This window comes from Cucumis sativus, chromosome 6 (genome assembly GCF_000004075.3).
Source record: "Cucumis sativus cultivar 9930 chromosome 6, Cucumber_9930_V3, whole genome shotgun sequence".
NCBI classification, from domain to species: domain Eukaryota; kingdom Viridiplantae; phylum Streptophyta; class Magnoliopsida; order Cucurbitales; family Cucurbitaceae; genus Cucumis; species Cucumis sativus.
The window spans coordinates 207,470-221,650 of NC_026660.2; the positions used below are offsets into that span (position 1 = coordinate 207,470).

The 14,181-nt window shown below is 29.1% G+C and overlaps 2 protein-coding genes across 3 annotated transcripts; one reads left to right on the forward strand and one right to left on the reverse strand.

Moving 5' to 3' along the window:
- Window positions 1-1,376: 1,376 nt before the first annotated feature.
- On the reverse strand, window positions 1,377-7,646 carry LOC101205087 (abietadienol/abietadienal oxidase). 2 transcript variants are annotated; one of them, XM_031886728.1, is made up of 10 exons: window positions 7,473-7,646; window positions 6,228-6,482; window positions 5,619-5,946; window positions 4,852-5,001; window positions 4,538-4,783; window positions 4,185-4,268; window positions 4,025-4,103; window positions 2,880-3,001; window positions 2,511-2,638; window positions 1,377-1,639 (listed from the first exon to the last, which is right to left on the reverse strand). In XM_031886728.1, exons 2-10 carry the CDS (start codon window positions 6,470-6,472, stop codon window positions 1,546-1,548), a joined length of 1,476 nt encoding a protein of 491 aa, XP_031742588.1. In that variant the 5' UTR covers window positions 6,473-6,482; window positions 7,473-7,646; the 3' UTR covers window positions 1,377-1,545. The 2 variants fall into 2 exon arrangements, with proteins under 2 accessions (XP_031742588.1, XP_031742587.1); XM_031886727.1 differs by having other exon boundaries at window positions 6,228-6,486.
- Window positions 7,647-10,890: 3,244 nt separating this feature from the next.
- On the forward strand, window positions 10,891-14,025 carry LOC101204838. The gene is made up of 3 exons (XM_004138466.3): window positions 10,891-11,539; window positions 13,370-13,537; window positions 13,693-14,025. Exons 1-3 carry the CDS (start codon window positions 10,997-10,999, stop codon window positions 13,876-13,878), a joined length of 897 nt encoding a protein of 298 aa, XP_004138514.2. The 5' UTR covers window positions 10,891-10,996; the 3' UTR covers window positions 13,879-14,025.
- The last annotated feature ends 156 nt before the right edge of the window (window positions 14,026-14,181 follow it).

The following is a 14,181-nucleotide window of genomic DNA, read 5'->3' on the forward strand; positions in this document are numbered from 1 at the left end:
AACATATTTTGTTATATTTATAATATTTTAAAAATGTTGTTGTATATTCAAGCATTAATTTATTTTTAATCTAATTACTATATTTACAACCACTCCTTCGTGAATATACAATCATATTCTATCACCAACCAATGATTATAACTCAAACCAACAATCCTCAACGAGGAAAAAAAAAAGAACTTTAGCATTTAGGTTAGATAGTTCTTTTGCTTTCTTTTTACTTTTTCTCGAGCTCTTTTATTGGTATTAAGGCAACATTGCAAGTGTTTTTAACGGGTACATTAAAAAAATATAACAAAACATATCAAAACGTATTTACAAGATATAACAAGTTTTTTATATTTATCAATGTCTGATAACATATAAAATTTTATAAACATTTCAATAATTTTATCATTTAATCACTTTTATAGTATTTAAACTAAAATTAAAAGAAATTTAAGATTATAAAAGTAATATTGTACTTTATTTTAAAAACATTTTAATAATAACATATAATTAAATGCAATTTAAAGGAGGGTATGGATTTACTGCCATATAAATTATATTATATTTACGATTGTTTTATAATATTATTTAACTAAATTAGTAATAGTTTGGCTCAACTAACACTCCTATACTGGAAGAATTCAAATCATCCATCTAAATTTTATTAAAAAATTATAAATATAAACAATCACATGTACCATTTATCTGTATAATATAATTAATAAATATTACAAATATGAAAAAAAAAAGAATAATGTTATATTAATAAAAAGTGTTACAAATCAATTAATTAAATAATAAAAGAGACATTTTTAAAAATAACAAAATATTTAAACTATTTATACAAAACGTATCGATATAAATTACATAAAAAATTTAAACGAGAATCATAAACAATAACAGACTGATTTGTAAATATATTTTTACAACAGATGTTAACAAAAAGAACTAATCTTATCTTGTAGAACACAATTTTTTTTTAAAGAATTAATAATTTAATCTTTGCTTTATTATTGTAATGTGTTTAGGAGATAAATATTATTCTTTGTACTTTTCTTTAGAACAATATGTATGTATGTATTCTTTTTATTCTTTTATTTTTAGTGATTATCATATTATTTTAATCTAATATGTGTAGGAGATGATGAGTATTCTTTCTACTTTTCTCTCTAAAAGATTATATTTTTCTTCTCCAATATTATTAGGATATTTTACTAAGTCTCTTGTTATTCATTATTTTATTATTGTACTTTTTCCTATTGTGTGCTGGAGGGATTAATCAAATATTCATTTTATAGTCGGTATCAAACCAATAATTTTACTTCAAATTCGTTAACTCGAAAAAATAATATTAAGATTTGGTTTGAAGTATTGTTTTGGAAATTGAGTGAACACGAAAGTAGGTTTATTAATGAAAAGTGTTGTTCATCTTTCCCATCTAAATTACACGATGAATCAAAGTTGAAGAAAAGATATATTTTTTTATTGAAAATAAAAGTCTACCATAAGTACAACAAAATGCTTATTGAATAATTGGTGAGTTGCACAAAGATATGATCAGTGTTCCCGTCTTTCCAAGCGAATTTGAAAGCCATTAACTAGTCGAGCCGAGGGAAAGAAAGACATTCTATCTTCTTTAATTTGTGTCCACCTGAGAAGATATCCATTGAACGCAATTCACAATTAATTCCTTTTCTCATTTGATACTATTTTTGTTTTTATTTTCTTAAAAGTAAAAGTGTTTGGTAATTATTTTGAGATTAGAATTGCATTTTGACGTTTGTCTTTTAAGCTATACTTTATTTTAGTTCTTATATTCTCCCGATTTAATTTTAATAAATATAATTTCAATACCTTTTAACCTCAATAAATCTCAAATTTAAATATTCAAAGTTATCTTTTTTTTTCTCTCTCTCTTATTGAAATTGATTAAATAACACTAAAAATTTTCTTACAATAGAAAGATACTTTGTGGACATATTGTTCACAACTTAAAACTCGAGCGTTAAAAGTCATGACTAATTTTTGGATGGCTAATGATATTTAAAAGTACATTGACAAAATTCATAGAATAGAATTATAGGATCGTTTATATTTTTCATTTCTTATTTTAAGAAAATATATATTAAGTACAATAGTTATGAGAATGGGAGATCGAACCTTTAACTTCTAAAATAGAAGGTCATATCAATTATCATTAAGCTAAGTTTGTCTTCACTTTAATAAAACAATGTTTTTCTTTTCAAATATCAAGTTAGAGTTTTATCGACTCTCTTTCTAATTCTTTTATTTTCGTAAAAGAAAAGATAAAAATAAATCATTACTAAAATACATGTTAAATTTCGAGTTAATGAATAAAATTTAAATGTGTATTTGGAAAATAGATTTAAAAAAATAAAAAAATAAAAATTTCATAGTATAAAATTTAATTTTAATTTAGTTTTAAAAGAAAAATAAATACCTATATGCATTGAACAGAAAATTAAAAAGAAAAAAGAATAAGGGTAAGTTTGGGAAGAGACCTATAGTTGGTAAGAAAGTGATGGAGAAATAGAGCAATTTGAAGACGAGCCAATTCAGCTCCCGGGCACAATCTACCCCCTCCTCCAAATGGTGCAAAATATGGGCTACTTTTCCAATTTCTCTTTTCCTAAATAATCAACCACAATTCACTTTTTATGAAAATAACACTCATTCATGCTTTTTTTTTTTTTTTTTTTTTATAGAAATTTACGTTTAATTTTAATCTATATACTTTAAAATGTCTAATTTTAGATACAATTATTTTTTTAAAAAATCATTTAAATGAAAAAATGGTTGAAAATAATGTTTATAAATGAGAAATTCTATTATGAATATATAATTTTTGGTTTGCATGAATTTTTACTAACCTGATTTTGAAGCTGCATCCATCTCCAAGGATTAAAGGTTAAAGCTTCATCATAAATATTCTCATCCAAATGTACAGCAGAAAGAAATGGAACAACAAAAGTTCCCTTTGGAATCACATAATCTATCCAATATCAATCCAACTCTAAAAGGTTAGATTTTTCTTTATTAGAAATTATAGAATATATATATATATTAGTGTATACAATTGAAATAAATATATGTTATTTTACCCAAAAAAAGAAAAGAAAAAATTGTTACTCAATTTTGGAAATCCCAACTTTAAAATGTTACAAAAAAAAAAAAAATCCTAAACTTTAGACGGTCGTTGTAATAATAATAAAAAAAATGTACATATATAACTTACAACTACATAGAAAAATAAAATTTTAAATATAGCGAGAATTAATATATTTATAAAATATCATAAAATATCATAATTTACTTACGTAATAAAAAAATAATAGATTGTGACATCTTATTATACGAAATTAAAATAGTTCTGACCACATTTCTAATTATTTTTGTTAGAAATTTTTATACATCGATTTCCATCTATATATTATAAATAATATTTAAATTGTTTTCTTATCCTAAAATATAAAAGAAAATATACATATAAAGTTATTTTCTGTACAGAGTAAAAATGAAAACTAAAATCAATTATTTCAACCTTCAAGGATACTCTAATTTAATTTAAACCAATAAAATACAATTAATGTTTTAAAAATTTTAATTATTTAAACTTGTAAGGCAATAACTTAGAGGGAACTTCAGAAAAAAAAATACAAAAAAGGATAGAAGATTGGAACCATATAATTCGTTTTTGCTCTTTGAAATAATTTACTTTTCTTAACTTTTAAAGTGGTTTTTCAAAAAGTGCTTTTAAATACAAACATTATTTTAAAATATATAAAAAAATTATTTCAAACAAAGACCTAAATGCTTTTAATTCACATGGCAAGAATAAAATCTATTTTTTTATAGAAAACGTTCGTTCTAAAATGGAAAGAAAATGACAATGTTTAAAAATAATAGATTTTACAAAATATTTACTATTTATAGCAGATTCTATCACTATAATTTGTAAATATTTTAATTTATTTTGCTATTTTTAAAAATGCTCCAAACCAAAAGTTAATAGTACCTGAGTATTTAATCTCTTCTTTTGTCTCTCTCATCAACCAAATTGCAATTCCTCCGAGTCGAAGTGTCTCATCAATAACCTTATTTTTTTTTCAGGAAAACAAATTTATTTTAGAAAAATGATCGTAAATGATAAAATTGTAAAAAATACTTAAACTTACACATTGGGTAAATGACATTGATTTATAATCCTCCCATGTGACTGTATTGTCTCCACACTTATTTCTCAAACCATCTTGTTCTTCCTATCATTTGTAATTTCACGTAGATTAGCTAAAATAACACATTAATACAGATTAATAATCAAAATATAGAAACTTACTCACTTTTTCTATATATACTTTTACGTATTAATCAACCAAATATGTCAATTCTCTTCATAATACTCTTTTTAAACAACATGAGTTAACCAAACTTTTAGTTTTTCTTTCATAAGTCCAATCGAATCAAGTAGTTAAAAAAGAATAAAAAAAAAGGTATATAGATGATTTGTTAGTTTAACATTGGAACGTACCATGAGTTGCTCAAATGCTTTAGGTGAGTGGGTTAGGTAATAGACTGCGAAAAGCATTGTCTTAGAAGTGGTTTCATTGCCGGCAAAAAGAAGATTGATTATGAAATCTTCAACTGCCTCATCACATAAGTGCTTTTGTTCCTCTAATAGTCTTCCAAGAACTCCATGCCCACTACTACTACTCTTTTCCATTGATTTCTGCATCTCTATTTTCTTCTTTATTTTTCTTATGATTTGCTTCCTTGCCTATACTATACACAAAATTAAAAAAATGATACGATACTATGCGATGATAACAATGGTTATTGAATTACCTTCATGGCAGAGTGATAGGCAAAGGGAGGTAAATTGATAGGGAAAGAAAGACAACCATCTACAAAGTCGTAAAATAAACCACTGATCTCGTTCACTTCCGAATCACTTGACACACCCAGTAGCTGACTTACCATAAGATTAATGGCAATCTGTTGAGTCAAAATTAAAGCAATTAAAAACACTCTCTATTATTTAAATATATACACAGCTACAAATTAAAATAACATAAAATTACAGTTTTATAAAGTTATTGTATCTATTCCATCCCTAATTTTAAACAAATATTTTTATTAAGCTTTTACTTACCCTATTAAAAAAAATTTAGAAAAAAAATTACGTAATATATTAAATACAAAATTGAAAGTTTACCAATAAATTTTTTAAGAATTTTGAATATGGGAGGGATGTATGAGACTGAAAACAAAATTTAGAAGTGGAGAAACTATTAGAGGTAACGTTTTTCTTGAGTTGTGGACGTATTAAGAGTTGAAGAACTCGTTCAAAGATGGAAAAGACACAAATGAAAATTGGATTCAATAAATTTCTTTGTTTTTTCACTATTTATTTTCAAAATTCAAGTCAAATTATGAAAAAGAAGAAAGAAAAAATTGTTAAAACTTTTTTTCTCTAGAATAAGGAGCTGTTTAAGAATAGTTCAAAGACCATTTTTATGTAAAAAAAAATCAAACGATTATCGATCAAGACAACGTAATTAAAGTCGTAAGAATGTAGCAAATAATATATATATGTATATATGCATACTGGCCTTCCTGCAAGCATCTTGGAGAGAGATGATTTGATGACGGTCATGGAAAGTGGTCAAGGAATGGATGATTATGGTTTGAATTTCTTTTATGAAGCTAAAGTTGAGTTTGTTTATACGCATAAAATTGGAAGCAATTCCATGGAGTTTCCTCTGTTGTTCTCCTTGAGCCGTGATAACACCGTTTACGCCTACTAAATCTCTAAAAGACTTGGGATAGCTCGATTGAAACAATATCCCTTCGTTTTGCATCACATACCTATTAAAATCTGGATCGACCGATACCACTGTACATTTGCCAAAAACACGACACGAGAAGATCTTCCCGTATCTTTTTTGGAAAGCTCAATTGGTTAATATCACGATATTATATCATATGTTTTATAGAAAATTTATAGAAAATTTAACCTAAAACAATCATAAATTATATAAAATTAATTACGCTGAGGAAGTTTTTTGAATTGCAATACGTTTCGACATTCTAATGAACTTTTATTCGGAGAGTTGTTTTGAAAAACTTTTATAGAATGTTGAAAAAAAAAACCCTAAACATAGAGAAAAAGAGTGTATATGTGTGTGTATGTATAGGTCTTTGTTTTTGAGTTATATTACCTTTTGGCTTGTTCTTCAACGTACTTGGAAGGATGCGAACTTGCAATGGCAGAGTACCAGTTGAAGCTATCACCTATAACAGGCCAACTTCTTCTCCCGGAAGGAAATTTGTATCTTGTTCGACTTTGATCATTTTGATCATTTTGATCATTGTACTTTTTCTTTTTTAATATGTTTGGAAGAAAAGTAGTGAACAACAATGTAAGAATGAAAAATGACCACGCCACCAAGGAGGGCTCCCACATTGTTTTTGACCTGTCTAAAGATAAATTGCAAAGTTTCAAAACCAACGATATACTACAAAAAATTCAAAGATGGTTTGAAATGAAGCATTTGAAAAGTCGTTATTCCAATTATTTATTAAACGTGATACAAATGTACTTTAAAAGAACAAATGCTTTTCTTCTTTCGAATCATTTAGATTTATGAGTACTTTCATCGTGTGATGCATGATGTGACATAAACTTGATGCATACCACTAAGTTATTTTTGCTAAAATTTAACTTTTAACTAAAATACTATACGTAAAAATGTACACCTTTTTCATTATTTACTTTCTTCTTTCCTTTCCACTCTTTTCATCTTCCTATCGTTTCTTTTCCTCTTCCATTTTCACAATAAATTTCTTCAACCATTCTTTAATCTTTTTCAACACACTTGGACGCAAGAACATAGAAACAAAAGTTTTTGAGCAAGAAAAAAAATCAAAAACTTACAAATAATTTCATTCTTGTTAATGTCAGAAATTCAGATCCTCACATCACATATTGTCGAACAGAAAAAAAAATTGTAATCTTCAATTGAAGCTTAAAAACAATAATGAACTCATTACTCTTCTCAACAAGAATGAAATGTATACATTCTCACAATAAATTCTTCGACCTTTCTCTAATCTTTATGGACAATTTGATGCAAGAAAATAGAAGCAAAAGCTTTTGAGCACGAAAAAAAAAAACAAAAAAATCTATAAATTCATTTCAAATCCTTGTTTTATCGACATTATTAACCATGAAATTTTGACAAAAGGGTCGAAAATTCAAATTCTAGACATCATATATTGTCGAACTGAAAAAAAAAAAAATTATAATGTTCATTAGAAGCTTAAAACAAGAACGAACTCATCGATTTATATATAATTAGAACTCTTATCAACCAAATCCAGAAAAAAACTCACATCAAAGTTTTGAAAAGTTACATATGTATACATACATATATATAGAGAGAGAGAGAAAGAAGAGAACTTACAAAGTGTAAAGGTTTTGGGTATCAACTTCTTGAATCCATTTTAAGCATTAAAATTCCAATCTGTCTAATAAGCTAAGATGATTTTTATGATCATTTCTCCATTTCTTCTCTCCCCTTTCTCTCTTTTCTTTATTTTCAAAATCATCATTTTTTCTTTCTCTCTGTCTGACTTTTGCCTGACCACTCCCTTTTCTCTTTTCTTTATTTCCCCTCTTCTTCTTTTATTTCTCTTTTTTTCCAAAAGAAAAAGTTGTGCATGCATTTCTCTCCATCCTTTCTTCCTTCTTTCTTCTTTTTTATCTTTTCATTATTTTTTTAAAAAAATATTAAACTTTTACGTTTCGAGTTTCGAGTTTCGAACAATAGGTAGATCCGTCCCGAAAATTTCAAAACATACCATTTTGGTTAGAGTTTTTCAAAATATACCATTTTAAAAATTATTGAGTGTTTAGAAATAGGTTAAACAATTTATTTTCCTTTGAAATTATTTTGAATTACACTAAAAACTTTTAAACCTATTTTAGAAGAAAAAAAAAAAAGGATGAAAAATTGAGATACTAAAACATACTTATTCTTCAAAAACTTTTAATACCCTAATTTTCATATTTGTTGGAAAAAGTTGTTTTTATGATTTTTCTAAAAAGAAAATATTTTATTCGTTTTATAATTTTAAGCTATTACTGTCAAAATTTGAAAATCAAACAATCAATTAATATGCAACACACAAACACACGTATTTATGGTAATACTAAAATTGGGTGTCAGCTAGAAATGATCTTCACAAAAGAAGAGATAAAGATTATTGATTAAAATGAAAACTTAGTGGAAGTCCTCAACTAAATGATAATGGTAAACCAATTAAAGTTGGTGGATTCTAACGTGACCTCAATAATATCTACACTATAGAGTTGTGAGATGTCACATTATTATTTTTTAAATCATATAAAGCTTTCTTCAAAGAAAAAAGTTAGGTCAAAGCTATGATTAATGTATTTTATATATGAATGCATAATTTGGGGAAGAGAGCTATATTTAGATAATGATATATATATGTGTGTGTATATATATAGGTGACACATTGGGAAGAGACTTCACTTCAAATGATAGCTATATTCCTATGGGAAAAGGGCATTCTAATACAATATGAAACCTGCATGGTTATCCGAACAAAATTCTAATACTCTTCGTTATTTGATGTAAAAGTAGTATTTTTAAAGAATCTATCAGTATTGAATTTATAAATTATTTAATGACGTGATGAATAATGAGATAGAGTAGTTTGATTATCTTAAGAACACTTGCGTATTATTATCCAGATATCTTTTGAGACAATAATGTTTAGAAATCTACTCATTGACTTGAGATGAAAGACTTGAAGCATCGATTATTTTCGGTAGATTTTTGTTTAATCTTTCTAATTGTATACATATTTTTTCAAAAATTTCTCTCAATTTAGATGTCAACTTAACATTTTTAAGTATATTTTGTGAAATTTTTACGTGCAGTCAATGCACTTGAGGGGGACAAAACACTTCTTTTATACAAATAATATACAAAAATACATTTTTGAAAGGAAGTTTGGTGGAAGAATGGTGAAAAAAAGTTGCAAATATAGTAATTAAATTTAAAATAATTAAGTATATAGCAACATTCTTAAAAAGTTGCAAATATAACAAAATTTGTCGATGTCTATCACTGTCAAAGTCTATCGATGATAGTATGTTACAAATATCGGTATATCACTGATGGACCCTAAGAGTCTATCAACGTTAGAAGTCTATCATGGATAGATTTTACCATATTTGTAATTTTTTAAAATGTTGTTATAAACTTAATTATTGTTCCTAAAATTGCCACCAATTATAATAACAGAAAGAAAAAAGTTTGTTTGTTTTGATTTAGAGTATGTGATCAGATGACTTAGTTGTTCAATGATCGATGGAGTTAGTAGGTTACATTGAAATAATTGGCCGTTAGAGATGGTAATAACGTCGAGGTCGTTGTAGAGATGATTGCAAAAGGTATACATTTATTTATTTAAAAATAACATCCCATTTGTTAAGAAAGTTAATTTAAAATTACATTATATCAACAAATAACAAAACTAATTATTGGATACATCAACCCAACCAAAACACCCAAAATTATAATTTCAAATAATTGATTTTAATAAACATATGAAACAATACACAACTTTTCTAAATATTAAACTAACACGAACACGGGTAATGCAGTCAAACTAACGTAACTTTAACTACATCACTAAAACTTAAACTTAAAAACTATATTTCTACAAATACGTCAAATTCAACATCAATCTAAATTAAATTGATCTCAAACTTAAACGAACATAACTATACATGCATTATTATATTTACAATTTATACTAATCTTTTAAACTTTAAGAACATTAGTTTTAAGTGAACTTTATTCCTAAATACATTAAAGTAAAGTTTAGTTTCAATGCTTAAACTTAAATGTAAGTACGCATTCCTTCCATATATCTAAATCTTATAAAAATTCTTAACTTCAACTTAATAACGTTGACTAATTATTTTGTGTAACTATTCATACATGAGTTGGCGGCCTCCGCACCGTACCAACCTACTCAATATAAAATATATCCACCCCTAATTCCTAATTTTAGTCACAAAAATTAGAAAACCATAAACTTAATAAATGTGAAAACTAGCTAATTGAAGTTTAACATCAAAACTTCAATATTTCTTCCCTCACTAAACCCTAAAATCAACACAAAATCACTTACATTAACCAAGACAGTCTCTATTAGGTCCCTGTGGGACTTAATTAATTAGCACAAAACTTTAATTAACTTTAACAAACCATATTCGTTTTTACTATTTTATGGTTCAACGTTTTTATTTGAGGTTGCATCTTTCTCCCAAGAGGATTAATCCAAACCTCATTACTCGAACTCATGTCTTTAACGTTTTAAATCACATATAAATGAGACGGATTTTGAGAACATGAAAGTATGGTTAACCAAAACTTTTAAAAAATGAGTTATCTATACTAACAAAGTACGCCTAATTATTTGAACTCTAAAGTTAAAGTATTGTTAACATCCATAAAATTTTCTTAGAATTGTGTTAAGTCATGAGGACAATTTTTACTTTTAGAAACTTTCAAGACGTTAAGCACGACATTGTCCGATTGCATGAAACTGATGCAAATTGTATGAAAATTAAGTGTTGAATCTAGATTTCGAATCCTTGGTATTCTAAGGTGTTATAGTGTTATCGAAGATATAACTCCAACTTTCTCAATGTTTCGATGTATTAGATACCGTTTTTAAAGTTAGTATATTAAATTATCGTATAGATTTTGCTATAATTGTAATTCTATAGAAACAAGATCAAATGAGATTTGAAGTTCTCTCCCTCTCTGATTGTTTAAAATAAAAAATAGTTAACCAATGAGTGTCGAAGGAGTGGGTGAGAGTTGAGAGACCAACGATCTGAGGAAACTAAATTTCCACTTCACACATTAATCCTCACGACGCGATGCTTTCCTTTCTCAATTCGTCAGAACCATCGTTTTCTTCTTCTTCTTCTTCTTCTTCACTAACTTCCTCTTCCCTTCCCCGTTTAGCTCCAACTTCTCCGGCCACTACCTCCGCCGCCCTTGCCGTCGTACCTACTTTTAGAGTCCATCCTTCTCTTTCAAGTCTCGCCATCCTCACCACCAAACCAACAACTATCCCTTTCTCTTATTCTTCTACTACTTATCCTCCCAAACATTTTCGTTCTAGGTTCAGAAATTACTATTCCAATTCCGAGCCCACCTTCTCAGACAGAGACGAAAATGGCGATTACTCTGACGTCTCAGATTCTGAAACGATTTTTGATGACGGTGGTGGCTTAAGTATCCAAATCGAGAAGTTGGGTACCAACTCTCGGAGAATTTACTCGAGGATTGGTATTGATGCTCCACTCCAGGCGGTGTGGAATATCTTGACTGATTATGAAAGATTGGCTGATTTCATACCTGGTCTCGCTATCAGCCAAATACTCTTTAAGATTGACAACCATGTTCGGCTCTTTCAGGTAGTCTTTTCTCTTTATGTTCTTGATAATGTAGGAATTTGAACAGTTTAATGACTTCTGGAGCACTCTCTTTTAAGATCGGTTGTGAATGTATATATAGATCAAGGTTAAAGTACCATATCCCAGCTTAATTGTTCAATTTGATATGCTTTAACATGGTGCTTTAACAATGGATAATGGAAGCAAATTCCAACAGAGTCCGGTTAAGTACAACTGATATTAATGATTAGGTGCCAAATGTCATGACTTACGTTTATAGAGTAATCTATATTGTGAAGGGAGTGATAAGAATTTATATGAATATACCATGTGTGAGCCGTAGAGGAGTGCCTCAATTCCTCATTTCTAATGCCCAGGCACCCATAAGAACTATATGAGAACACAAAAGTAAATCACATACCTTTACTTCTTCGAAAATTTTATTTCCCCTCTCACCACAGTTGTGAAGCCTTGGATGAGTAGATTCACTCTTCTTCTTGAATGAATTAGCCATTAGGGAAGCTCCATTTAGAATCTCGTCATTGACACTTAAAAAGAATGGCGACTTGTGGCTTGGATTTCATTTGTTCTTTTGTACGGATGAAATACTTTTTCTCCTATCATGATTGCTATGTAATTGCTGGCTTCTTCGTTGTTCTCTAATGCAAGCTTCAAAATGATGTAACCAAATTGATAGTTTTTGAAGTGCACGGGATAAATCCCCACAATTTCCTTTGAAGTTTTCGAAGATTTCTTTTATCCACAAATACTAGCTTCTGATACCAATCCTCTTTGCTATCTACCCGCTCCGCTGCCTATTTCAGTCTCTCATGAGAACTCTGATGATAGAAAAGCCTCTTCCCACTCCTATGAAGGTCGAGTTTACGATTGAGCGACGATTCCGTGTCGTCTCTCTTTACCTTGCTGCCGGTTTTTGGTATAATATGTGACTTTGGGGTCTCGTCAACTCATCTGGAGCTTGATTTTTTAGCGAGCAGATATTGAAATGTTACTAGGTACTGTATCCTATTTCTTATGCCTAGAATCTCATCTTTCCAACTGCTTCTTGGTGATGTTATAGATACTGCCCCATAATCTTATAGCCAGCAGCCCCAAAAACTGAAAAGATCGCTTTATGCCATTGCCCTATAATCTGATAGCCAGCAGCCCCAAAATCTGGGATGATATCCATATGCCACGGCCAAGGGTCCCTGAAAATCTATTATGAAATATCACTAACTTGTTCTCGATTGAATCGCCTGCAAATTTGGGGTCAGGGCCAATACTACTGTTTGGAATGATTCTTGGCTTCTAAATGATCCTTTGCCAGTGCCACACGTCCTCTCTCTCGATTCAAATAAATGTGGGATTTGAATGCAAAAACTTGGAATTTTTCTGAGAAGGAACCTCAGAGATGTTGAAATTGAGGAAGGGTCTACCTTTTTTCTCCATATGGCATATCTCCTCCCTTTGGTTTAGTACTTCCCTTGACACAATTCTTTGAAAGCTGGTAACAAAGGACCTATTTTGCAGCAACTCTCTATTTGTCAACACATCATACAACTATCCAAATTCCTATTGGCTGGCAAATTGCAAGAAACCCATGATTTGTTCCTCTGCCCCCTCTGCTTTTGTGAATTTTGTCAAATATGTGAATGGAATTAGTATCTCCACTTGCTTGTAATTTCGATTGAGGATGCCGTACGTTAAGACCATTGAGTTGTGACTTAATCCTCTTCTGTTAGCGATTGTTGCTAATGCATTTTTATGTACAATATTGTTTTCCTGAATTTGAGGCTATTTTTGCCTTTCTTCATGTGTATTAAGCATGCTTTGGCATCCCTTATATAGGTTGGAGAGCAAAACTTGGCCTTTGGTTTGAAATTTAATGCTAAAGGAACCATTGATTGTTATGAGAACGATCTCGAAAGACTTCCTTTCGGTAAAAGACGAGTTATCAAATTCAAGATGATTGAAGGTGACTTTGAACTCTTTGAGGGGGAATGGTCAATTGAGCAGGTAATTTTCCTCTGCATAGATCAACATTTTTCTATTAGAAGTAATTATATCAGTGGGTTCTCTACATCTCTCAACCCTTTTATTGAACATCAATTCCACAAACCATGAATTTCATAACTGCGTAGATTAAATGGCACTCACTTATGTCAATGCAGTTTGGTGAAGACGATGATAGCTTTCAAGATCAAGAAATACATTCAACTTTGTCATATAGTGTTGATGTAAAGCCAAAGCTTCTATTGCCCGTTCGACTTCTTGAGGGGCGGCTTTGTGGTGAGATAAAGGCTAACCTAGTGTGTATTCGAGAAGAAGTACATAAAACCAATTCAACTACCCCCTAATGGATGGATTCGATTCTTCCCCACATTTATATAATGCAATGTTATAAATTCCTTTGATCAAATTCCTGCCCAAGGCAGCATTGGATTTGTCATCATTGTCCAACACAGACAAATGGCTATACTATTTTCTTTCATCATTTATTTTCACTTCGACCTCAAATAACCTCAATTAACTGTAGCTAGAGTGCATAGTACACAAAAATGAGGCAAATATACTTTTAGATCAGAATAGGAGACCCTCTCAATGTTGCCACAGAGATTCTTCCACATCCCCCAGTTGAGTGCCACAACCTTTAAGTCAAT